The sequence below is a fragment of the Pelodiscus sinensis genome, chromosome 27 (assembly GCF_049634645.1).
Source record: "Pelodiscus sinensis isolate JC-2024 chromosome 27, ASM4963464v1, whole genome shotgun sequence".
NCBI classification, from domain to species: Eukaryota; Metazoa; Chordata; order Testudines; family Trionychidae; genus Pelodiscus; species Pelodiscus sinensis.
The window spans coordinates 16538288-16563759 of NC_134737.1; the positions used below are offsets into that span (position 1 = coordinate 16538288).

Consider the following 25472-nt stretch of genomic DNA (forward strand, 5'->3'; position numbering starts at 1 on the left):
AAAAGCAAACATGATTCTGGGGTGCATCAACAGGAGTGTTATGAGCAAGACACAAGAAGTCTTTCTTCTGTTCTACTCTGCACTAATTAGGCCTCCACTGGAGTATTGTGTCCAGTTCTGGGCATCATATTTCAAGAAAGATGTGGAGAAATTAGAGAAGGTCCAGAGAAGAGCAACACAAAAGATTAAAGGTCTAGAAAACATGAGCTATGAGGGAAGACTAAAAGAACTAGGCTTGTTTAGTTTAGGAAAGAGAAGACTGAGAGGGGACAGAATAGCAGTTTTCAAGTACCGAAAGGGTGTTTGTTACAAGGAGGGAGAAAAAAAATGTTCTTCTTGGCCTCTGAGGATAGGACAAGAAGCAATGGGCTTAAACTGCAGCAAGGGAATTTCAGGTTGCACATTAGAAAAAGCTTCATCAGGGGGTTTGAACACTGGAATAAATTGTCTGGGCGGATTGTGGAGATTTCAAGAGCAGGTTTGACAAACACCTGTCAGGGATGATCTAGAGGACGGTGCTTGGTCCTGCCTTGAGGGCAGGGGACTGGACTTGATGACCTCTTCAGGTCCCTTCCAGTTCTAGGATTCTATGATGAATGTTGACAGGAGCTAAAGAGCTGACTTGACCATAATCAACAACTATTTACATGGAGAGAAGATTTCTGATGGCACAAAACCCAAAGAATATCAGGCAAAAGAATACAAGATCCAACGGCTGCAAGTTATAGCTAGACAAATTTAGACTGGAAATTTGTACAAGTTTTAACTTGGAGGATAACTTTTGGAAAACTTAGCAAAGGATGTGATCAATTTTCTATCAATTGAAAACATTACATCAACTTTGGATTGTCTTTTTAAAAATACATGGTTTTATGACTGGAACTCAGTCCCTACAAATCAGTGGAGGCTTTTGATTTATTTCCCGCTCCTCCCCAAAACTCACCAGTGCAGATAGTTAATGGAATAGCTCCAGTGGTCCTCAATATGCCAGCAAAATGAAGAAAAGCACATTCCTACATACAGCCATGGCAATTTCATCCCACATATATCTGCAGTGATGTGAGCAAGTACAGACTGCTCCATCACAGGCATGTTGTTCAAATTCCAGCCACTATCAAGATATTCCTAAAAGTGGAACAGAAAAAAAAGTCACTAGTCTAAACCACATGAAGTAAACAAAAATAGAAGTAACTTACCTGTTCAGTAACTGAAGTTCTTCGAGATGTGTTGTCTATGTGAGTTCCATGTATGACACATGCACTGGTGATTAGGATAACTTTTTTTAAAATCATGGCTGAAGGGGCCTCCGCCTGAGACTAAAGGCATGGCTCTCTCAGAAAATGCTGAGGCAACTATTTCCAGGAAAAATGGACTTTTTTTGTAACAATTAGCAACTAAGTAGTAAATAACAACTGTGAACTTTAAAACAACTAATTCTAGGAATCGCAGGGAAGGAGAGGAGTCAAGCTCCATTTGCAACCAAGGGCAATAACGAAGGAACTGAGGGCAAATGGGCCAAGTACACAAACTGCAAGGCATGAACAGCACGTGCCCCGTCACACATGTGCGGCCCGGCCAAACACTACTAGAAAAATCCCCAATCTACAGCACTGGGACAAGCCCGACACCCACAGGGACATTACTCGAAGAAGAATAAACAGTTAACTGGTTACTCGGTAAGAATTAGCTTTACTGGCATGCTTACCAGGTAACCGGTTAACCAGAGGTTCTGGCTGGCAGGAACATCCCGTCCTCCAACCCCCGCAATAGCAGGTTGGCCAGCAAGACCAGTCCCCACTGCCTGCAGCATAGCTAGGCCGGAGCAGCGTGGAACAGACCAGCCTGAGCAGATCTGGGCCAAAGCAGGCCCCACCCACGGCCGGTGTTTAACCTAACTTTTAATGGTTTTTTTCATCCCTACTGAAGATTGGAAGGCTTTGTCTAGGAGTGTTCATTGATTGAATCTGCTCCCTGCACAACCTCAAGATCTCTCATGCTTGAGAATATTAAGCAGGGGTGGGGAACCTTTTCTGGGCCAGAGACCACTGACCCACCGGAAATGTCAGTCAGTCAGTCATCACATGCAAGTGAGAAGCAAAAAACACATCTCACATGGCCTCCAACTGATAAGCAGGGGAAAAAACCCAAAGAGGAACACACCTCACTCCTGGCACCACGGTTCCGCTCTCAGTCTAGCACCATGGTGGGGGGAGGGGAAACAAGGCTTAAGGGCTTCCCCCCAGGGCCAAATGATCTCTTCTCAGGGTTCAAGGACAGTGGCTTTTATGGGATTACCTTAGGTTCTGGGATAGGGCCAAAAATGAGGGGCTCAATGTGTGGGAGGATGCTGCTGAGGAGCAGAGGATGTGGGTCCTGGGTAGGTATTTAGTGAAGGAACAGGGTGAGGGTGAAAGATCTGGCCAGGGAATAGAGAAGCAGACTGACAGTGCAGGGTCTGACTGGTGGGTGGGTACAGGAGGATACAGGGGATTGTGAAGGATACTTGGTGCAGCATGGCAGGGACAATTGCTCGATGTTACCCTGCACTGCTCCAGCTGGCTGGGATTACTAGCTAGTGCAGGGGACAGAGCTTCCCCCTACCAGGTAGAGCTCGCTGGCCAGATGCATGATCCAGGCCACAAGGCTCAAGACTCCCCCACCCCCAGAAGAAGGGAGCCCCAAGCCTCGCAGACCAAATCAAGGCAAACTGTCAGCCAGATCCAGCCAGTGGACCATAGGTTCCCAATCACCAGTATAAAAGTGTGGAGCAACCAACAATCCTTCTCAACTACCCAAGAAAAGTATTAGACTCGGGAATTGTTTGGAAATGAGGGTGTGTTGTGAAATACAGACACACGTGCAAAAGTGTACAATTACTGAACAGGTAGCTGACTTCCATCTCTTCTTTGAATGCCTGTCTGTGTGTGCTCCATGTTTGCTGTCTCCCAAGCAGTATCCATAAAAGTAGGGGGAGGATGGAATACTCTATTGAAGAGGGAGTTTAATACAGCATTGTCAAAATTGAGCATCTACACATGACACCTCCAAAACAGAGTTATGTTTTGTAAAGGTATGTACATTACCTCAGTCGGCAGTTCAACAAATAGCACTTATAGGAACATCTCTAAACAAGGCTACTTGTGCCTTGGTTGAATGTGGTCTAATAATGTTCCTAGGGAGTCATAAATTGCCCAGATCATAGCTTTATATAATCTTACACCCATCTAGAAATTCCCTGGATTGAAACTCCTCAAGATCCTTAGATCTTTCAATAACAGAAAAAAAACAGCCTTGGAATGATGGAAATAATGTTAGACTTTCAAATGAAACAACAAGGTCTGTAAGGGCATTTGTTAGGCAAAACAAGTCTATCACACTGGTGGCTCATAACCATCCTGTGATTGACACAGGTGTTTCAACTCCTTTCTTCCAACTCATATTTCCCCATCTTAGAGCAACAATTCTTGTTGTTAATCCTCAAGTGTATAACCTTACACCTTGCACCATAAATTTCATCCCGTTTCTATTACTCCCGCTTTCAAGGTCAATCAAAAATCATCTTGTGTGATATTCCAGTTTTCTTCTGCTTTGGCAATATTTCCCTACTTGGTTTTGTTCACAGATTTTATTACCACACTCCTACTTCTTATGCCAATGTCACAAATGAAAATGTGAAAAAGATTGGTCCCAAGACCAAACCTTTAGGAACTCCACTCATAATCATGCTAAAAGTCCATTGTTTGGCATGTCTTTTTACCGTCTCCCCTTTCACTGGTTCCTTATTCACCTTTTAATTCTCCTACTAATGCCCTTTTTATCCAATTTCACTAATAAAACCCTATGTGGAACTCTATCAAATGCTTTGCTGAAATCCTGGTCGATTAGATCTACTTCATTTCCTTTGTCTAGAAAATTCATTACCTATTCAAAGATAGACAAGGCTGGTCTTCAACAATCTACATTTTGCAAAGCCATGTTGCATTTTATCCCAATTACTGCTCTGTGCTTAATGGTGTGCTCTTTCAAAAAATTTTCTAAGACCATATGCACAACTGAGGCTTTTAGCTTCCCAGATCATACATTTCCTTCATTAAATATAGGCATAATATTTGCAACTTAAAGAATCCCGCACAAGTACACATTAATTTATTTATTCAATGCTAAAAATTCCGTGCACCAGCTCTTGGATGAAGATTATCCAGGTTCCCAATTTAATCCCATTAAACTGTTCCAGTTTGGGTTCTACCTCTATATGGTAATTTCTACTTCCAAAACATTGACCCTATTAGGTACCCTGTTGCTGCTCCAAAGCTCTGCATTACCCTTATGGAAAACTGAGGCAAAGTATTTGTTTTGGCATTAGGCTCATACTGAGGATTTTTTTTTAATCTCCACTCTATCTTCACTGTTTGTAACTCCCCCTTCCTCTTTTGTTGTTTTCTTGTTGTTTAGTTGACTAAATAATCTTTTGACTACTGGCTTTAATTTCCAACTGGGCTTGGCCATTGGCCAAATGTGCACATCTAGACCCATTTTTGTTTCTCTTTCCATTTAATTTAAACTGAATTAACTCATGGTCACTCAAAATAAGGCATCTTGTACAATCAGTTTATCAGGATGGGTAAGAAATGGTGTCCCTGGCCTCTGTCTGTCAGAGGGTGGAGATGGATGGCAGGAGAGAGATCATTTGATCAGTACCTTGGTTCACTCCTTCTGGGGCACCTGGCATTGGCCACTGTCGGCAGACGGGATACTGGGCTGGAGGGATGTTTGGTCTGACCCAGTATGGCCATTCTTATGTTCTATGAGGTACTCACCACCAACCAATACTAAATCTATAAATGAAATCACTTCTTGTTGTTTCAGCAACTATTTAGTGTAAGAAATCTGTCTGCTAATACATACAGAATTATCTGAGCCCTAGCATTATTAATTGTACTTGTCCTCTAATGCACTGGTCCCCAACCTTTTGGGGCTGCCAGACTGCCAGGCGCCTGGGGGCGGGGCTGCACAGGCACCACACACAGGGCCGAATTAAGGGGGGGGACTAGCTGGGCAGCTGTCCAGGGCGCCAACATATAGGGGGCACCTGATGGCAGCTATAAGGGGCACTGCGTGCCCGTACTGCCATCAGGCGCCGCGTGCCTGGGGGCCGCACGGCGCCCCTTACAGCTGCCATCAGGCGCCGCGCGCTGATAGCAGCTGTAAGGTGCACGGTGCGCTGGGGAGCAGGGCTGAGTATGCGCCATGTGTCCGGGGGTGGAGTCGTGCAGGCATCACGCGCCTGCTGTCTGGTGCCCAGGGTGCAAGAATGGCTTGAGCCAGCCCTGGCTACGCTCCCGGGCCTCGGGGCACAAGAATGGCTTGAGCCAGCCCTGGTCACTCAGCGGGCACATAAATGCCCCAGCGGGCGCCATGGTGCCTATGGGCACCACGTTGGGGACCACTGCAATACAGGCATAATCACACAATTACCAGTAATATTTATTTTATTAAAAATATTAACTAGGTCTCTAGCCAATGTCCAAAATGGGGGTCTGTAGCAAACTCCAAGTGCTTTACCACTCTAGCTTGTTACCTTTCTTCCCCTACAGTAATTTTGACCCAAACATATAGGAGCCATCTCCTCCTTGGAAACTATGGGAAAAATATGGGGGCTGCCAGTGGGTGCTCTGCACCCATCAATCAGCTTCCGCCCTCCCCGGTCCCCATGTGCAGGCCAGCCACACAGATCAGCACATCCTTCTTTTTCCCTGCTCCTGGTGCCCACCACGATCAGCTGTTTTTCAGCATTCAGAACGGAAAGAGGGAGAAGCATAGTAGGGATTGGGCCAGGAGTTATACCATAGTATTTGGCAAACATGTGCTCCAGCAACCAAGCTGCTGCCTCTGCAAATGTCAGTAAGTGGAACATTATTGACGAATGTTGTGGTTGATACTACAGCTCTGGTGGAATGAGCTGTAATAGTTGGTGGCGATTGTTTACTGTGAATGCTGTAGAAGGTACGGATGCAAGAGGAGATTCATTTTGATAACTGCTGAGAGGAAACAGGCTTCCTGCAATAAAAATGAAGAGCCTCGTGGACTTCCTCCAGGGTTTCATCCTGTCAAGACAGAAGGCGATAACTCGTCGTACGTCAAGAATGGGCAAGGACATTTGGAGAGCATTTTCATGCAGCTTTGGAAAGAAGGCAGTTAAGTGGATCGGTTCATTAATACAAAAAGGAGTGGAAACCTTGGGAAGAAACTTGGGGTGGGGGTCTTAATGTCACCTTGTTCTTGCTGAAAACTGTGTAGGGAGTGTCTGCCATCAGAGCTGCTATTTCTCCAAAACATCTATTCGATGTGACTGCTACGAGAAAAGCTACCTTCATAAATGTGTAGAAGCATATGGCCAATTGGTCAAAGGGAAGTCTCACGAAGCTTTTTAGGATGTGATTATGATCCCACAAGGAAGGAGGAAATCTAATTGTAGGGAAAGTGTTTTGAAGACCGGTTAGAAAATGTTTGATTAATCTGGTGTGAAAAGATGGAAATCCCATCTAGGGGTTCATGAAACATTGCAATCACAGCTACATGAACTTCTGTTGAACTAAGCCACAATCCTGATTATTTTAGTTCAAGGAAGTAATCCAGTATGACTGATTACTGGAGGGTGAGTTAGTGTGTGTCTGTTGCACCCATAAAGAGAATCTCTTCCACTTACAGATGTAAATCCTCCTGGTGGAAGGTCATCAACTATTTATTAGTATCTGTTACACTTCGTCTGAACAGGAAGTTTCGGCATCATGGAGCCACGAAGGAGCCAAGCCTTGAGGTGGAGAGTTGTTAGATCAGGGTGGAGTGTGCAGCTGTAGTACTGAGAGAGGAGATTGTAGCACTGTGGGAATGTATGAGGGTTGCAGACAAGCTAGTTGGTTGAGGTACGGGTACCAAGTTTGTCTCAACAACGAGGGCACTATCAATCTGACTCATGCTTGGATCACCTGGGAAATGAGGGTAATGGTGGAGAAACATACAGAAGTGGTGCTTTCCATGTCATAAGGAAGGCACTGCTAGGGTAAGGGTGGAGAACCTTTTTTGGGTCAGGGCTGCTGACCCACACAAAAATCAGTCGAGTACAAGGTAGTAGAGACTAGCGTGCCAGCAGGGGGTTCCCCAATGCTGGACGGGGAGTAGCCCTGAGCCTCAGGGACCAGATCCAGGCAAGCCAGGGACCACATCTGGTCCCTGCGCCTTAGGTTCCCCATGTCCTTTTTTGGCCTGCTCTGGAGCAAAAAAGGTGACACTTGCGGTTACGCCGGGTTGCAAAGAGGGGATGACCGCTCTTGCGGAACACCTCACGGAGGGCTTCTGTGTCTAATTCCCTGTTCTGTTCTATAGTTTGATTGCTTCAATACACAGGAAATTGGATCGTGCTTCCCCCAATGACTAATAGAATACATGCAGGTTGTACTGTCCGCTAAAATACATATAGTCTGAGTCAGAGTGGTTCAAAGTGCTGTGTTTGCACTACTGTAAAGTCAACCACGCAAGGTCAAATTTAGCATTACTTCTTGTGAAAAGCAGGAGTACAGAAATAGACTTTAACGGCCCTTAAAGTCAATGGATCGAGTTTGGTGTGTAGACTCACCATTTAGAAAAATCAAACTAAGGCAGCTAAGTTTAACCTAAATTCCCAGTGCAGACTAAGCCTCAAATGCATATGTCATTATAAAATTATATATAACTAGACTTTTATATCTCCAAGACTACAATACCATTTCCTTTAGTCAAAACCAAGCCAGTCATGCATATAGCAGGAATATAGAATTAGATTAAGTCTCTTTAAACTGAAAAATCATTCAACACACGACTTGTATTTTGGAAAACCATGAAATGCAAGTATGCACTTAGAAAAGATACTGAGACTTACCTCTTCTTCCGGCCTAAGTTTAATTTTCCTATCCCTAACTGGAAAGCCACTGCCAAACTCCTTTGAAGCAATATCAGCTCCATATTCCACTGTGACATCCTCTTCAATTGTGCTCACGAGTCGCCAAAATTCTTTTTCAACCAGCTCCGTGGGAACCATCTGGGTATGAAATGAGACACACAATATCAGACCACACAGAAGGTTGCATTTCCTATGGTACTGTACATCCATAAGCAACAAAATGTAACAAACATGTGATACATGTAGAAGAGGCAAACCGAAGAAGGAAGTTTAGAAAGCTTCAAATATTTTCCTATCATGTCACAAGGACTTTAGCAAGCACCACAAACTTATCTGATCACCAGTGATCACATCGAGTGTGCACTCTCTCTCTAGCCTGCTACCTCACACCCTCAGTTAACAGTTACTTTGTCAGCCTCATACTAAAAGTTATTTATTAGTGCAATTATGTAAAATTAAACCAATACAGCAAAATGTTGGTATTATAATGCTCACAAAACTGCATCAAATGTTCCATCTGGCAATCTGTAATGAGTGTCATTTGGAGCAGGAATTTAAGGAAGAATCTACTTTTGGAAGTGGCGGAAACCAGAAATGTGTGGACAGAAACCAAATACTAACAAAGAATACAAACCTTTAAAAACTAACGTAATATTTAAATAAGAGATTTCTCATCTGGATTTGTTCACATTAAAAACTCAGGATTCTTAATCAACCCAATCACAAAAACCAAAAGCTGTATTGTAACATTACAGTAATCACATGAACGTACATGAACTGGCATATTAAAATAGTCTGACTTGAATGCATCGGCCATTTCTCCAAATGTGCGTAGTGTGTAGTCTCTTGCTGCTTGTTCAAAACCAAATGCTTCCTGTGGTTTATTACACTCCTGAAATTGAAATATAGTTATTTCTACCAATGAGTTAAAAATAGGACGTTTTGCACTTTAATGCTTTGCAAACAGACTTCATAGTACTTTACAAAGATGGATCAGTATTATCTCCATTTAACAAACAGGGGAAAATGTGTTTTCCCCCCTCCCTCCACTCAAACTCATCTGAAGTGGGTTTTGCCCATGAAAGCTCATGATACTATATATAGTTTTGTTAGTCTCTAAGGTGACACTGGATTACTCTTTGCTTTTTTGGGGGGAAACCGTGACAGTTCATTAAAATGACTCACCCAGGATCACGAAAGCGACCAGTGAAAGAGTCAGAAATAGAATCCATAATGCCTATCACTTCAGACCACATTTTTTTTTTTTTGCAAATCAGAATCAATCACTGATGAGATCTACATAGTTAGACTACAGCAAACAGCAGAAAACACCACAAACAAGGTAACACTGAAAACATCAATGACATAATGGTAAAAGTCCATTATGTAAAAAGTAGGGCTGTCAAGAGATTAAAAAAAAATGCATTGCGATTAATCATGATTTTAAATAATAAGACTCCAGCTGACCCGGGACTCCGTGTTGCGCTGCCCCCTTTGAAATGCCGATGCAGCGTTTCAAAGGGGTAGTGTCGTGGGAGCCCAGCATCAGCTGGAGTCCCCAGCTGACGTGCAGCGCTGCCCCTTTGAAACGCAACAGTAGCTTTCACAGGGGTAGTGCGAGACTCCTCTGCAGACACTGGGCAATGTGCAGCGCTGCTCCTTGAAACGCCACAGCAGCTTTCAAAGGGGCAGCGTGAGCAGAGCCCAGGGTCAGCTATGCAGCGCTGCTGGTGTTTCATAGGGACAGTGCTGCGAGAACCCGGGATCAGCTGGAATCCCCAGCTGACGCCAGGCTCCATGCAGCACTGTCCCCTTTGAAACATCGCTGTGGCATTTCAAAGGGGCAATGCTGAGTGGAGCCCCTTTGCAATGCTGCGGCGGCGTTTCAAAGGGGCAGTGCCACACAGCTAATCCCAGGCTCCATGCAGCGCTGCCCCTTTGAAAAGCGGCAGTGGTATTTCAAAGGGGTAGTGTTGCATGGAGCCAGGGAGAGATGGGGACTCCAGCTGATCCCAGCTCAGCTTTGCACTGCCCCTTTGAAATGCCAGGGCAGCATTTCAACAGGGCAGCACAGCGGAAACACCTGTGATTAACACACATTAAAAAAAATTAACGCGTTAATTCTGCCCTGCATTAATCGCAGGCGTTAACACACGTTAATTGACAGCCCTGGTAAAAAGCTATCTAAAATCCACAGCATTCTTTTTCTGTAGATTTAATACTAAAGTATATCAAATTTGGGACCCAACCTATTTTGCAATATCTAACAATGTGAAATGTACCCAGTCTTTGTTTCAGTGTCATCTTCTACTACCCATTTTACACAATTATTTTCATTATAATAACCTGCTGTTCTGAACTTCTGATCATTAGAAGCCAGATGAGAACAGAAACATTTCAGCCTAATATGTCTCAGTTTACCTGAGCCAAACACTGGGGACACCTCCAGTCCCCTTTGGGAACATCATGAAGGGGTGGAATTAAACAAAAAGTATGGTAACTGTCATCACAGCCATCACACAACAGGAGACGGTCTTCATCATTACCACTGCCACATAAGAGACATACATACAAATCCACCTGTAACAAGAAATGACCAAAGTGGGAATTTAAGTGCTTTAAGCAGTTCATGCCAAGAGATAATTTTGGTAACTAAGTCATTTGTCACATTTACCAGTATTTATTTTTCTGTAAAAGAACAGACAGCGAACATTCACTTTGTTCTCCTTTGCAGTAGAATTTAACTGAAATCCCTTTGAAATTAAGGAAATATCACCAAAAGCGTTGAAGCCTTGCCAATCTGTTTTGCTAAATAAAGGGACACAATTTGATTCTTAATACTGGAGGGATCCCCTGCTCTTTACATTCAGACTACTCTGTTCACTGACATTTCAACATCATGAGGCCAATCGCCTGGAGCACCAGAAAATGGGAACTCTGGTTATGAGAGCATCCGCCTTCTTCCTCAGTTAATGGATTGGACCTGAGCCCTTCACCAAGAAGGTACTAGGTTTGTAAGCATAGCCATTTGTTTTTGATGGGGCAGGACTTCAATGAGTTGCCATGAGAACTCCACCCCATCAGCTAGGAGATCCACAGAAGAAGAAGCAGGTATGCTGAAGATTCACAGGAGCACCTGAAGGAGAATAGGGGGAGAGGTTTTTGGAGGTAAAGGAGAAGGTAAATGGAGTCTGGTGAACAGAAGCAGGAATTTAGCTTGAGGTAGGAGAAAAAAAAGTCACTGGTTAAATAGGATATAACAGCAATACTATTGCACGACAAAAGAGAACAGACTATGACTCCCAGTGCCCTTTATTTTATGCCAATGGGGTCTGATGCAATCCTGCCTCCCAGTACCTGTGCATTCTTCCCCTCCTGCCTAATATGAAGGTACAGGTATGAGAACGATTCTGGCATTGAGGAGGACTCAAAGGGCCGGTATAGTGTCTTCTCCACAGGCAAGTTTCCCTTTCCTTTGCTTTTTAGAAGTATCTGTTACATTGAACCAGGAAGAGGATCCGGGTTATAGTTCAAACAAAGCAATAATGGGACCACTGGAAAGCTGAGTGCCAAAACTCTTATAACACTTTCCTTCTATCTGGTAGGCATACCAAGGGAAAGGATCGGCAGATCAACCAACCCACATCCAAAGGAAGGAAACCCTGAGAAAAACTGTGTTTCTATTGACTGTTCTACCATAGTTGCTATATTAAGGCAGTAGTATAGGGAAGGATAGAAATTATTTCTGATAAAACAGTGAAAGTTACTTAAATATTTTCCTTCTTATGACATGATGTCCTGATGTTCCAACAGGCACAGACACTATTCCTACGACTTGGATGAGTAATTCAGGAAACTCCCATTCCCACTATCTATACTACACCACGAACCCAGGATGATCTGCAATCAGAATGAACTGCCAGAAGGGCAGGGAGTACTCACTGCATTTGTGCTTTTTTTAGAGCGCCTTTTTGACTTCTCTTTCTCAAAGTCTCGTTGTTCTCTTTTCTCAGCAGGCTCTCGTTTCACTGTGCCAGGCATTTCCTTCTCTGATACAGTACAAAAAAATAGACTATTACAAATTGAGTTTAAAAGTATTTTGCAGTCTATGTAGCATGCATCACCATATTGCTATGTGTATTTAGAGGGGCTCTTTTTAGGAGTTCATCTGTTGCTATTGAGATATGGCTATTACAGTGGCTATGCTACTGCCAAGAATGCTGCAGACAAATCCATAAAATTCTATGAGCAACTTTACCATGAAATACAGCAACTCATCTTTAGATGTCTGCACAGAGACTGCCACTGGGGGTCAGGTTTTGTGAAGGTTGTGCAATATGAACTATTAAATAACCTCATGAATTCTTATCAGTTAGTTGACTATTCTATAGTCCCTGGGGGTGGGGCCAGCAGCAGCACGGGGTGCCCGGCAGGAGCTAGTCCGCGAGGGGAGCCAGTTTAAAGATCAGCTCCTCTTGCAGACCAGCTGCTTGTTGCCCTAGGCTGCTGCCCACCTGGCTCATAATATACTTTAAATGCGGTCACAGCAGGGGTAGGTCCCACATCTGGTGTGAGCCAGAACTGAGCCAGCCTGCTGGCCAACCTGCTAAAAAATTTACTAGTTATGGGAGGGGTAGGGAAATGTGTGTAATCTATAGCATTAACCTATAAGCTTTTGCTTATCAGGGAGCTTAGAGATTGCTAAAGGAGATTAGAGAAGCTATCAAAATAAAACACTCAATAATAGTAGGGGGATTTCAGTTATCCCCATATTGACTGGGCACATGTCACCTCAGGACGAAATGCAGACAACATTTCTCTACCTTAAATAACTACTTCTTGGAGCAGCTGGTACAGGAACCCACAAGGGGGGTTTAAATAGAAGATGGTTTAAATAGAAGATGGTTGCCACATTGTCTGACATCTGGCAGCAATGAACTGCAGGGTAGGCAGACTGCCCTTACCTCTTAACTCTCATCTACATCAGGATCTCCTAAGTTGATGTGCCTTGCAATATCTGACTGTCCATATAGGCATCCCCCTCCTATAAGGGATGCATCAGTGATTATACTTGCATAGGGTGTGGACAGAAGGAAAAGATCTATTGAGCATATTTGTTTTTCATACATACTGTAAGAAAGCAGCAGTGACTTTGGTTGGAACTGGTATTATAGTATTAATTTTTTTGTCTAGTGAGTAAACAGCTCAAAGGCAACCCTGTATTCAAAGGGAATGAAGTCTGGAAAATGGTTTACATAGGTACATGAGGTCATGTGGCCTATGAGGGAGAAACAGACCTTCTGTGGTTCAAGATCTTATTTACTGCATGCAAGACAGGGATTTGTGAATGGCAAAAGTCCTTGGTTTATTTATATACCTGTTTTCAGTAAGCCTCATTTTAGTGTATTTACAAGCTTGAGTTGTTAGGATGATAAAATACATGGACTCCAAGTGTACTGTTTAGTTAACATGAAATCAAATAAAAATAAAATTAACATCTTAAACATTGCTCCTTGCTAATGTTTTAATATTTTATTCTTCTTCCATGTCTGTGATCTGTTTAAAATATACATTTATATCTAGGTTTTTTGTTTTTGTTTGCACATCCACATACAACCTCAATATTGGTGTTGCACATAAGAAAATTGTACCTGCACAAGGACTGAAAGTATTCAAGGAACACTGTTTGCAAGAGATCTCTGGTCTTAGGCACATTATCTCTGAAGGAATTCTGTGCCACTGCATAATGCTGAATTTTGCAGAAATTAATGTTCTGTGCACATAATTGCCTTCTTCCTCCACAGAAATGGGCTCAAGAGAAGTTGACTACAGCAGAGGCTACTCAATCGGGCACAACCCAGCTCAAAACACAAGACAAGATCTGAGGAATGGAAGGCGGAGCTGGGGGACTCCCAGCAGCTGCAGTCCCCAGCATGCCTAAAGGAAGAAAAACTCCATCCAAGTCTAAGATCAAGTTGCTTCTCCCTCTGGGTCCTTGGGCTCTAGGGCTGTGTCCAGACTCAGGGGTTTTTTCGGGAAAAGTAGCCTTTTCCCGAAAAAACTTCCCCTGCGTCCAGACTCAAGCCGCGTTCTTTCAAAATTATTTCGAAAGAACGCGGCTTTTCTTTTGATGGCGGTAAACCTCATTTCACGAGGAAGAACGCCTTCTTTCGAAAGTTCCTCTTTTGAAAGAAGGCGTTCTTCAATGTAAATAGGGCTTCCTCGAAAGAGAGCATCCAGACTCGCTGGGTGCTCTCTTTCGAAAAAGCAGATTGCTCTTTCGAAAGATCCGCCTGCAGTCTAGACGCGATCTTTCGAAAGAGCCTCTTTCGAAAGAAGCCTGCAGTCTAGACATAGCCTAAGAGGGTAGAGTATGTGACTATCTGGGTGATGGGATGAAGAGACGCAGCTGGACTTTGGGTTGAAGGGGTGTAAATATCTGGTCTTAAGAGGTGGACATGGCTAGGCTCAGGTGGAAAGGGGATGTAAATGCCTGGCTTCCTGACAGGGCTTTGGGGGGGGGGGGGGGGCAGTGGGGAGAGGGAGAAACCAAACTGGGCTGTTCTAGGAAGGCTTTTAACTCTATAATCCTTGGGAAGTTTGTGTATGTCTGTATTGTAACTTGCTGACAAGTGTTTTGAAATAAGTTACCAAAATAATTATTATTATTTTGGTAAATAAAAAAAATGCAGAATTTAAAATAGTGCGTTCCCTGTAAGTAGAGCCCTGCAAATCCACAGATAGCCACTTTCTAGCCACAGATATCTGCATCCGTCATGTAAACATGTGCAGCTCATTTTTGCAAATATGGATGCTGATGCAGATACAAATTGTGTATCTAGAACACTGTAGATTTGGGGTATGGCTACACTGCCTCTTTTTTTTTAATCTTTCTGTTGGAAGAAATTTTTCCAACATTTGGCCCGTTTTGACTAGGCCAAATGTCAGAAAACCCCCCTTCTTTTGGAAGCCCCCTCATTCCTTGTGGAACGAGGAATACAGGGGCTGCCTAAAGAGCGCGTTTGCCAGAAAAACTCCTGCAGTCTAGCTGTACCCTCACTGGGTTGAGACAGGAGGTGCGGGCTCTGGGGTGTCAATGAGGGATTTAGATGTGGGAAAGGGTGAGAGGTGCAACCTCTGGGAGGGAATCTGGATGCAGGAGGATGTGGAGAAGAGGATGCTGGCTCAGGGAGGGGGCTCCAGGCTGGGGAGTGTTGGACTCAGGTGGAGGGTTGGGGTACTGAGCAAGCCACAGGCTTGTGGATATGAGGGTGCAGTAGTTTGGGTTGGGGTGCGTGAGGGGCTCAGGGCAGGGAGGTTGGGTGTATGATGGGCTCACGACACAGATTTGCAGAGCATGAATGGTGGAGGAGTGTTGTGGCAGAAGACTGAGGATGTGGGAGTGCAGGAGTTTGGGGATGTGAGAGGCTCAGGACAGGGGGTCCAGTTCCAGGACATAGGCTCAGATTTGAGGTTGGCGTGGGAAGTACAAGACTGTTATGATGCTGTGGCCAGATGAGAGCTTAGCCCCAACTGGGGACTTGTTGTCCAGGCTTCATTTTTAAATAAAGTATTATGTCAAATACAAAAGATTTCAGTATTGTCTTTATGAGAGGGGCAGGGAACCTGTTTTGAATCAGGGGTCACTGACCCACAGAAAAATCAGTCGTGGCCACAGAAATGAGATACTAAACCACAACCCCTCCAAACCTCACTAATGTGGCCCCAACTGTGCTGCTGGGAGCAGGGGACAGGGTGCTGGGACAGAGTGCCAATGGGGGCAGGGGCAGGGGAAGGGGGGAGGAGAAAGAGAGGAGGAGTCCTAGACCGTGCCAGCCCCAACAGCTCGGGCAGCACACACCTTGCTCCTCCGCTCCCAATGGCAGCACACGCCACCTGAGCAGCTGGAGCCGGCACAGTCCCAGACCCCCAGCCCCTCCCCAGCGTGCAGGAAGGCAGCATGGGAACAAACTCCCCAGTGCACGATGGACTGGTGTTTTAGGTTCCGCGCCAGCTGTTGGGGGGTAGGAGGGAGGGAGGGGAGAGCAGCCCGCACACTTCCGGGACCTGGTGCACAGCTGCAGAATTCCCCCCCTCCCTGCAGGAAGCCTGCGCTACCTCTGTAGTCCCTGGAGGTAGTATCAGTACAGCGTTAATCTTGGGGGTGGGGGGCAGTGATCGACGGGTTGGTGACCACAGGTATACAGAATGAAGAACAGCTCTTCCAAAGCAGGAACTGCGCTGAACTATGGGATACCAAAAACAGAGAAGCATTGCCTGATGAGAAATCTCTGCTCCAGATGCTAATGAACCCAGGCTGCTCATACACAAATTAGTCATTATCAGACTAATTCTAGTAATGGAGCCTATTGCTATCCAAAATACTGAAACTGCCTAGCTGCACTGTGAGCTCTTTCAAGGAACATCACCCATACTCAGTCTCTACTGTCTAGCCTCTGTTTATCCTTAAACAAATCCACTGTTCTCCTTGAACTATTGTCTTCTCCCTACAAAAACGCATGCCTTCTCCACCAAAACAAATAAACACCGTGAAACACTGATGAAGGTAAGAACAGCCATACTGGTTGGACAATTGATCCATCTAGCCCAGCATCCTGTTTTCCGACAGTGGCCGATGCCAGAGATTCTTCAAATGGAATGAACAGAACAAGGTAATTATCAATTGATCCCAATATCCAGTGAGGTGGCAAACTTTGCAGATGGTTTTCCAGATAATTTATGAATAAGTTCAGCAGCAATGGCCCCAGTACACATCTCTGTGGGACCCTGCTATTTACCGCTCTCCATTCTGAAAATTGACTATTTATTCCTATCCTTTCTTTCCAGTCTTTTAACCAGTTACTGATTCACAAGAGAACTTTTCCTCTTAGTTAATGATCACTGATTTGCTCAAGAGTCTTTAGATAAGGACCTTGCCAAAGGCTTTCTGAAAGTCCAAGTAGAGGGTTTAAAAAGTTTTAATTTTTATAAAAAGATTATTTCTAGGAGTCTAAAATAATTATAAAAAAAATCCGTTTTTTACAATGCTGAATTTGGGGGGGGAAAAAATCATTCTGAAAATACTTTCTCCAGCTCCATTTGCAACACTGTTTTACACTTGCTTAACACCTACTACATATCTGAGTCTCTCTGTTTCCTTCCACCCCTCAGGAAGCCCCCCGATTCATATATGGGGACATTGGTTGCTGTTGCCCTTCATCTGGGAGGAAAGGACAGTACAGAGTTTACTGCATTCCTTACTGTGGCTGGGGAGTGCAGGGAAACAGACGAACCTGGAACTGCCCCAGCTGGGGGGCATGCACTCCTCCCCCAGCTGTGCCCACTGGAGCTGCAGTGGCCATGGACAGGCTCTTCTCACCTGGCCCCAAGCTGCTGTAGTGAGAGGGGAATGGGACATTCCTCTGTCCCTGGGCAGAGGGCATCCTGAACCCCTCATCTCCAGCCCACCCCAGAACAATGATTGAAAATGTACAAGCTTCATTTGATTTTATTTCCCAAAAACACAAAAATTGAGTTAAGGACCCAGGCAATGCTGGGTAAATCTTCTAATCTGTCGTAAAAAGCAGCTTCACATTCACAATTTGTTTTAGCCCACATATACACACTTACCATTTGCAGATATACATCCCATCCGGCGCCTCAAATTATGAGTTTTGGCTTCTGTGGTTTCATCTGACTCCATTTTAATATTAGTAGCCTTAAAAAATAAATTGTCACATTCAGTAATTGAACCTCTTACTCAAACCTCAACTCTCTGGTTCTGAATGTTATATCTGTAGCCCAGATACTGTTCATTACAAGTTAAGTTGATCAGAAGAGTTAGTTACCTGTTTAAAAAGATCATAGGACAGACCCACATTTAAAACAAGACCAGAATCTTCTGAAAAGCTGACTCTTGTCGACTATGTTGCCTCTGCCTCAAGCTATGTTATGCTATCACCTGAATCAACAACATATTGGACACACTCACACTATAAGTAATACTCCTTAACCCTGCAGATCTCCACTCTCAGGAGGATCAAGGTGGCTAACATCTGAAAGACTACAGGACTGCTCTACTGAAACAGGCCTCCAACCTCATACCACATGGAGCAAGCAAAGCTGCATGGAAAGATGGACTGAGATTCAAGTAAAAGCTCCTCACGTCTCCATAATGAATGCATATCTATGGCAGGCCTTGGAGGTGGCATTGGACCTGGAAAGAAAGCACTAACAGCCTGGGGAATAATGACACTAATAAATCCAAAACCCGCTTTTGGATAGAAAATCTCAATCCACTTAAATGAACAACAAGAGAACAAGGCTAATGGCATTGGGCTTAGAGGACAAGCTACAGTTTATCTGGGAGGCATTCAGTAACTATGTCCTATTAAGAGAAGAAGTGTTTTAGTAATCTGAAGCTTGTAATCTGACTTCCCTTAGACAAGAAAACGTGGGCTGGGGGAAAAGATATACAAATGTATTGTGTGAATAAGATGATAGACAAGACTCAAGGATAAAAGTTTAACATGGGGGTGCTGTACTTCCAACAGGAGACCAGTCACAACAAGCTATCCAACAGTGTTGCTTTTGCATGCATTTCATGAACACTCTCAGTGCCATGGAGTCCAAAGGCCAGAAGCCTGTACTGATCATTATTGAGCATCACTGTGAATCTGAGGTATTTCCTGCAGGAGGTGGCTACTATAGATATATGGATGTATAAGGCTAGAGACATGAGCAAATCTTAGGCGCAAAGAGAATAATGGAAGCAAGAATCAGAGGAGTAGCCGTGTTAGTCTGAATCTGAAAGAACAATGAGAAAAATGTGGGCTTGGTGGACCTACCATTAGGTGGATACGTAAGTAATTCAACAACTGCAAACAACTAACTTTTAACAGAATGACTTAGAGGGGTAGTCGTGTTAGCCTGTAGCTTTAAAAACAATGAGCAGACTTGCAGTACCTTAGGGTATGTCTACACTTGCAGCCTAATTCGAACTAGGGCTGCAAATGTCGGCATTTGGAATTGCAAATCAAGCCCAGGATTTAAATATTCCGTGCTTGATTTGCATCTTCCCGGTTGGGCGCCATTTTTTGAAATTTACAAGCCCGAAGTAACTGCCCGCGTCTACACGCGGCAGTGAAATGGGCGTTCGAAATAAAGCCCTAGTTCGAACTACCTGTTAAACCTCATTGCAGGAGGAACAAGAGGTAGTTCAAACTAGAGCTTTATTTCGAACGCCCGTTTCACTGCCGCGTATAGACGCGGGCAGTTACTTCAGGCTTGTAAATTTCAAAAAATGGCGCCCAACCGGGAAGATGCAAATCAAGCGCGGAATATTTAAATCCTGGGCTTGATTTGCAATTCCGAATGCTGACATTTGCAGCCCTAGTTCGAATTAGGCTGCAAGTGTAGACATACCCTTAGACCAGTGGTCTCCAACCTTTTTACACCCAAGATCACGTTTTAAGTCTCAGAACAGGCGAAGATCTACCGCCCCGCCCCTTCCTTGAAGCCCCGCCCTCTCTATTCTCCCGTCCATCACTTGCTATCTCCAGCCCTTATACACTCTGTTAAACAGTTTATTTTTAAATTATGCAATATATAAAATTAAAATCACGTTTATAGTTATGAAATAAATGGTCTATTTTTAATTCATGCTATTTAAATGTCAAATGAAGCATTTACAATTATACATTTTGTTCTCTGCTATTTTGTAAATCTAAAATCAAGTATTGATAAGTATATATGTTTTCTTCCAATAACAAAGTCTCAGTGTGACACCTGTGACTGAACAGTATCTGCCAATGTCTTGAAGTCTGGGTTGTAGTCTGAGATTGCTAGTCGTATACAGTCCATCAGAGTGATCCTGCACTCAGCCTGGGAAGCTTGCTCCAGCACAGCTAGAGCTAGACGCAGCCTCCCTGGGCTGAGTGCAGAGCAGCCGGGCTGGAGGGAAGAGAAGTAGCTGCCCGGCCAGCTGGCCATGGCGCTCAGCCAGGGTGCACCAAGCTCCACGTGGGCAGGAGCAGAAGAGAAGCCGCCGATCAGCTGGAGCGCGGGGCAGCCTCTTTCAGCTGAAAGCCACAGTCAGCTGGCTGGGGTGTTTCAGCCCTCCCGACCTCCCAGCTCCCACCATTCCTCGCAGCTACTCACCTGTGTTGTTGCTTGGTGAGTAGCAGCTCCTCAAATGAGGAAATCTAATGTAAATGTACTGCGCAGGCGCGCAGTTCAGAGAGGGCTCAAGAGCTACTCTTAGAGCCCCTGAGATCTACCGGTGTGCAGGGTGTGGGAGGAAAAAGAGGTGGGGACGCTGATGTCAGGGTGTCCCTCCTCCCCCCACTTCTGTACCCTATCTCCACGAGTAAAGGTGATGGAGAGAGCCTGGCAATGCAAATCTGTCTGTCTCACACACTGGGTGTGTATCTCTGTCATTCTCACAAACACACATCATCCTATACTCTCATCTCCTGACCCAACACATACATGGGGGATTGCTGTTACTTCTTTTACTGCTTGCCCCTGCAGCCCCTGAGAGAGGCAGAGCAAATGCTGTCCTTGCCTGCAGACACCACTCTTGCAGCTCTCATTGATCAATAATGGGCAACTGTAGCCAGTAGAAGCTGCAGGGTCAGTGCCTGTAGATGAGGGGCAGCACATGGAGCCATAGTTGTACATGCCAGCTGCTTTCAGGAGTGGACCTGGACCAGGGCCAGGGCAGGAGTAAGCCTGCCTTAACCCTACTACTCCAGCACGTAGAAGCCATCTCAGTTAAATGGTGCCCTGCCAGACCCTGCTTCCTGAACCCGTCCCAGCCCTGAATCTCCTCCTACACCCAACCTCGTGCACCAGACATGAGTCCCCCTGCACGCAAACTCCTTCCCAGAGTTAGCCCTCTGCCTTGGGTTAAGTCCAGAGCCCCTCCCACACTCCAAAGCCCTTGGCCCACACCAGAGCCTGCACCCCAACCACCTACCCCAGCCTGGTGAGTGAGTGAGACTACATCTACATTACAGGGTTTTTTCAGCAACCACATTTTTGAAAATGATTATACCATTTTTGCACAAACTTAAAAGAAAATCCTGAGACTGATACCAACTACAGGACCTGAGCTGTAGCAGGAAGTTTGAGCAGTTGCAGTTTCTTTTGGTAGTCCACAGTGGGATCAGAGGCAGGAAGCCTGTAGAATGTGATGTTGGTAAGTTCTGACCTATTCATGAGGACTTCAGCACCCCCCCCCTTTGTTAGCCTCTTTTATTATAGCATCAGAGTTGTTTTTAAGGCTGCGGATAGCATTGCATTCTGCATGGTTGAGGTTGTCACACGTGATGTTTTTTGTTCACAATGTCAGCCTGTGTACATTTGTGGAAGCAATCAATGTAGAAGTCCAGACTATCATCTCGACCCTCAGGAGGAATCTACAATTCTTCTTGTAGCATTGGTAGGAATTCTACATGGACTCCGCCTTATGGACAAAATAACAAATCTGGAGTTCTACACTGACTGCTCCGACCCCCACCAGTTAACCGTAACCAATCAGCCTCACCCATCAAGGTGAACTATTACCATACCTAGTTAGTATCAGTCTCAGGATTTTCTTTAAGTTTGTGCAAAAATGGTATAGTCATTTTCAAAAATGTGGTTGCTGAAAAAATAGGCATCTCTCCAAAGATTTTTAAAAAGTTGGACATCTAAATTAATTCTCATGTACCCATGGGCAAAAGTCTGGATCTAGATGGTAGTGTCGAAGCAAGATATAGAGCAATTATAAGAGCCAGGTTCAGTAAGCAAGAGTTGGAGTCAGAATCAGGCCAGGTTCACAGACAGTACCAGCCCAAATCCAGGAGGCAGAAATGAGGGTTAGAGTCAGGCTTAGAATGGAAATCAGAGACTAGGAGACAAGGTGACAAATGGAGTCACAAATATGGAGACCAAACTCTGGAGCCTATGCACTAGTCAATGTCCTGAGCAACCTCCAGAGAAAAACAGGACATCTAGCCAATCAGAGAGCTGCCAGGTACTAGCACTTTGGCTACCTTGGGTGGTATTTCCTGTTGCACCTACTCACCCCAGTGCATTCTGGCTGTAGTTTGTGACTGCCTTCTGATGGCACTGTGGGAACACCAGCATCTCCAGACTCTGCAGACCTAACTCCTAGTTCAGACCCCCACACCCAGAGAACTGGAAAACCCAAATATCAAAGCTTGCCTCTCTCAGCAGCAGAAGTTTGTCCAATAAAAGACATTATTCATCCACTATGTCTCTCTAATTATCAATCAAGATATTTTAAAATATGCCAGACAAAAAAAAGTTTGAGAATAGCCATTCGTCTAGGAAAATGGAAACCTAGGTAATATTTCACTGCTCTAATTTCTAGGGCTTACTCCCTGAGAGTTGTGTTTAAATAACAATTGGTTTCTAATTATTAAAAAAAAAATCTTTTACATCTTATAAGAGCTATTTAGTACAGCCAACTTGCTTTTTTTCTTTATTAGGTCTCCTGACACTGAGATCAAAGATTAGTTAAAGCCAGTAATTCAAACTCTCGACAAGCTTACAATGTAATCAGATAACAGGCTACTATTTTCTCTGCTATTTACTTTATTTTTGCCAGATGCTTTTGCCCTAGACTAGGGGAAGTAAAAGGCAGGCCATGGGCCAAATTCAGACAGCCAGATGCTTCAAAATGGACTGCAACATCTCTTTATTTTCATTACTGTTATCGTTTTTGTATTATTTTTTCTGGAGTCTGGACCTTGACAATACCTTAACCAAGAAAGTGGGACATTACCAAGAATACAAAGGATGAATATAGGCAAACAACAAAGAAATGCAGGGGCAAGATTAGAAAGGCAAAGGCACAAAATGAGCTCAAACTAGCTACAGGAATAAAGGGAAACAAGAAGACTTTTTATAAATACATTAGAAGCAAGAGGACAACCAAGGACAGGGTAGGCCCACTGCTCAGCGAGGAGGGTGAAACAGTAAAACGAAACTTGGAAATGGCAGAGATGCTTAATGACATCTGTGTTTCGGTCTTCACCAACAAGTCTGAAGGAATGCCTAACATAGCGAATGCTAGTGGGAAGGGGGTAGGTTTAGAACAGTGGTCCCCAAACTGTTGGGGCTGCCGGGCGCCTGGGGATAGGGCCGCGCATGTGCCACACGCCGGGGGGGGAGGGGGAGGGCGGCACCGAGCATGCACCATGCACCCGGGGCCACACATGCACCGGGCACCTGGGGCGCAAGAATAGCTCACATCGCCCCTGGTCACTAGGCGGGCGCACATAAAAGCCCCAGCGGGAGCCATGACTCCCCCGGGCACTGAATTGGGGACCACTGGTTTAGAAGATAAAATTTAAAAAAGTGCATATTAAAAATTACTTAGAAAAGTTAGATGCCTGCAAGTCACCAGGGCCTGATGAAATGCACCTAGAATACTCAAGGAGATGATAGCTAAAGGCTCAGATACCTTCTCTATCATCTTTGGAAAATCATGGAAGACAGGAGAGATTCCAGGAGACTGGAAATGGGCAAATATAGTGCCCATCTATGAAGAGGGAAACAAGAACAACCCAGGAAACTACAGACCAGTTAGTTAGGAAGATAATGGAACAAGTAATTAAGGAAATCATCTGCAAACACTTGGAAGGTAGTAAGGTGATAGGGAACAGCCAGCATGGATTTGTAAAGAACAAATCATGTCAAACCAATCTGATAGCTTTCTTTGATAGGATAACAAGTTTTGTGGATAAGAGAGAAGCAGTGGATGTGGTATACCTAGACTTCAGTAAGGCATTTGATACAGTCTCGCATGATATTCTTATCAATAAATGAGGCAAATACAAGTTAGATCGGGCTACTATAAGGTGGGTGCATAACTGGCTGGATAACCATACTCAGAGAGTAGTTATTAATGGTTCTCAATTCTGCTGGACAGGTATAACAAGTGGGGTTCCGCAGGGGTCTGTTTTGGGACTGGCTATGTCCAGTATCTTCATCAACAATTTAGATATTGGTTTAGAAAGTATGCTTATTAAGTTTGCCGATGATACCAAGCTGGGAGGGGTTGCGACTGCTCTGGAGGATAGGGTCATCATTCAAAATGACCTGGACAAATTAGAGAAATGGTCTGAGGTAAACAGGATGAAGGGAGGTTTTAAGTTGGACATTAGGAAAAAGTTCTTAACTGTCAGGGTGGTCAAACACCAGAATAAATTGCCCAGGGAGGTTGTGGAATCTCCATCTCTGGAGATATTTAAGAGTAGGTTAGATAAAGTCCATCAGGGATGGTCCAGTCAGTACTTGGTCCTGCCACAAGGGCAGGGGACTGGACTCGATGACCTCTCGAGGTCCCTTCCAGTCCTAGTATTCTTTATATCAATGAATAATTAATTACTCTTGTTATAGACATTCAACTCATGTTAATTCCCCTGTAATTAATTCTTCCTACAATCTTTAGGTAGATCTTTTTTCACCCAATTTCCCAATTTGACAGTGTAAAAGGAAGGGCCTAAAGTAGTTACCACAGTTTTCTTAGCTCTTAATTTTTTCTTTCAATATGTTTTATTTACTGAGATTTAGTGCTACATATACTATAATTACATTAAAAAATTACATTCAAACATTACGCTTGCAAAATCAAGCACTCGGAAATTGGAATCCCTGCTTGATTAAATGCATAGGATAGACAGGGTCCAAGGAGAGTGGCACTGGTTTAATGCTCATTTAACTCTTACTGAATTTTTAATGTTAGGAATAATTAAGAAAGGGATAGAGAATAAGACAGACTATCTTACAGTCTCCGTATAAATGCATGGTACACCCACCTCTTGAATACTATGTGCAGATGTGGTCACCTCAACTCAAAAAAAGATCTCTGCATTGGAAAAGGTTCAGAAAAGGGTAATAAAAATTAGAGGAATGATTAACAAGACTTGGGCTTTTCAGTTTGGAAAGAAAGACTAGGGGGGGGACGACACGTTAGAGGTCTATAAAATCATGGTAGGTGTGGAGAAAGTAAATAAGGAAAAATAATTTACTTGATTTCATAACACAAGAACTAGAAGTCACCAAATGAAATGAATAGGCAGCAGGTTTAAAACAAACAAAAAGTATTTCTTCACACAACACAAAGTCGACCTGTGGAACTTCCTGCCAGAAGATGTTGTGAAGACTAGAACTTTAACAGGGTTCAAAAAGGAATTAGATAAATTCATGGAGGTTAGGTCCATCAATGGTCACTACCTATGATGGGCAGGAATGGTGTCCCTAGTTTCTGTAGGTCAGACATGGGAATGGGGGACACAGGATGGACCACTTGATTACCATTTCTGTTCATTCTGTCTGGAGCACCTGGCATTGGCCACTGCCAGAAGACAGGATACTCAGCGAGATGGACACTTCATATGACCCAGTATGGCCATTCTTATGTTGGTTTACCTTTCATTATTTAATTACCAAATTAAGATGCATCAAGGTAAGCAAGAATCAAACCAGTTTAACCAGGCAATGGGCAACCTCGATTAGCGAG

At 44.2% G+C, this 25472-nt stretch overlaps 1 protein-coding gene across 7 annotated transcripts in view; it reads right to left on the bottom strand.

Annotated features, from left to right (window-relative positions):
• KDM5B (lysine demethylase 5B) overlaps window positions 1–25472 on the bottom strand; it is a 145550-nt gene that overhangs the window by 69308 nt on the left and 50770 nt on the right. For 6 of the 7 annotated variants that reach the window (XM_075909915.1, XM_075909913.1, XM_075909918.1 and 3 more), the window contains 6 exons: window positions 17567–17654; window positions 11879–11985; window positions 10358–10516; window positions 8709–8828; window positions 7916–8074; window positions 944–1125 (listed from right to left, as the gene is read on the bottom strand). In XM_075909915.1, coding sequence (XP_075766030.1) covers window positions 944–1125; window positions 7916–8074; window positions 8709–8828; window positions 10358–10516; window positions 11879–11985; window positions 17567–17654 — 815 coding nt within the window. The remainder of the gene's footprint in view (window positions 1–943; window positions 1126–7915; window positions 8075–8708; window positions 8829–10357; window positions 10517–11878; window positions 11986–17566; window positions 17655–25472) is intronic. The other variant, XM_075909916.1, reaches the window with a different exon arrangement.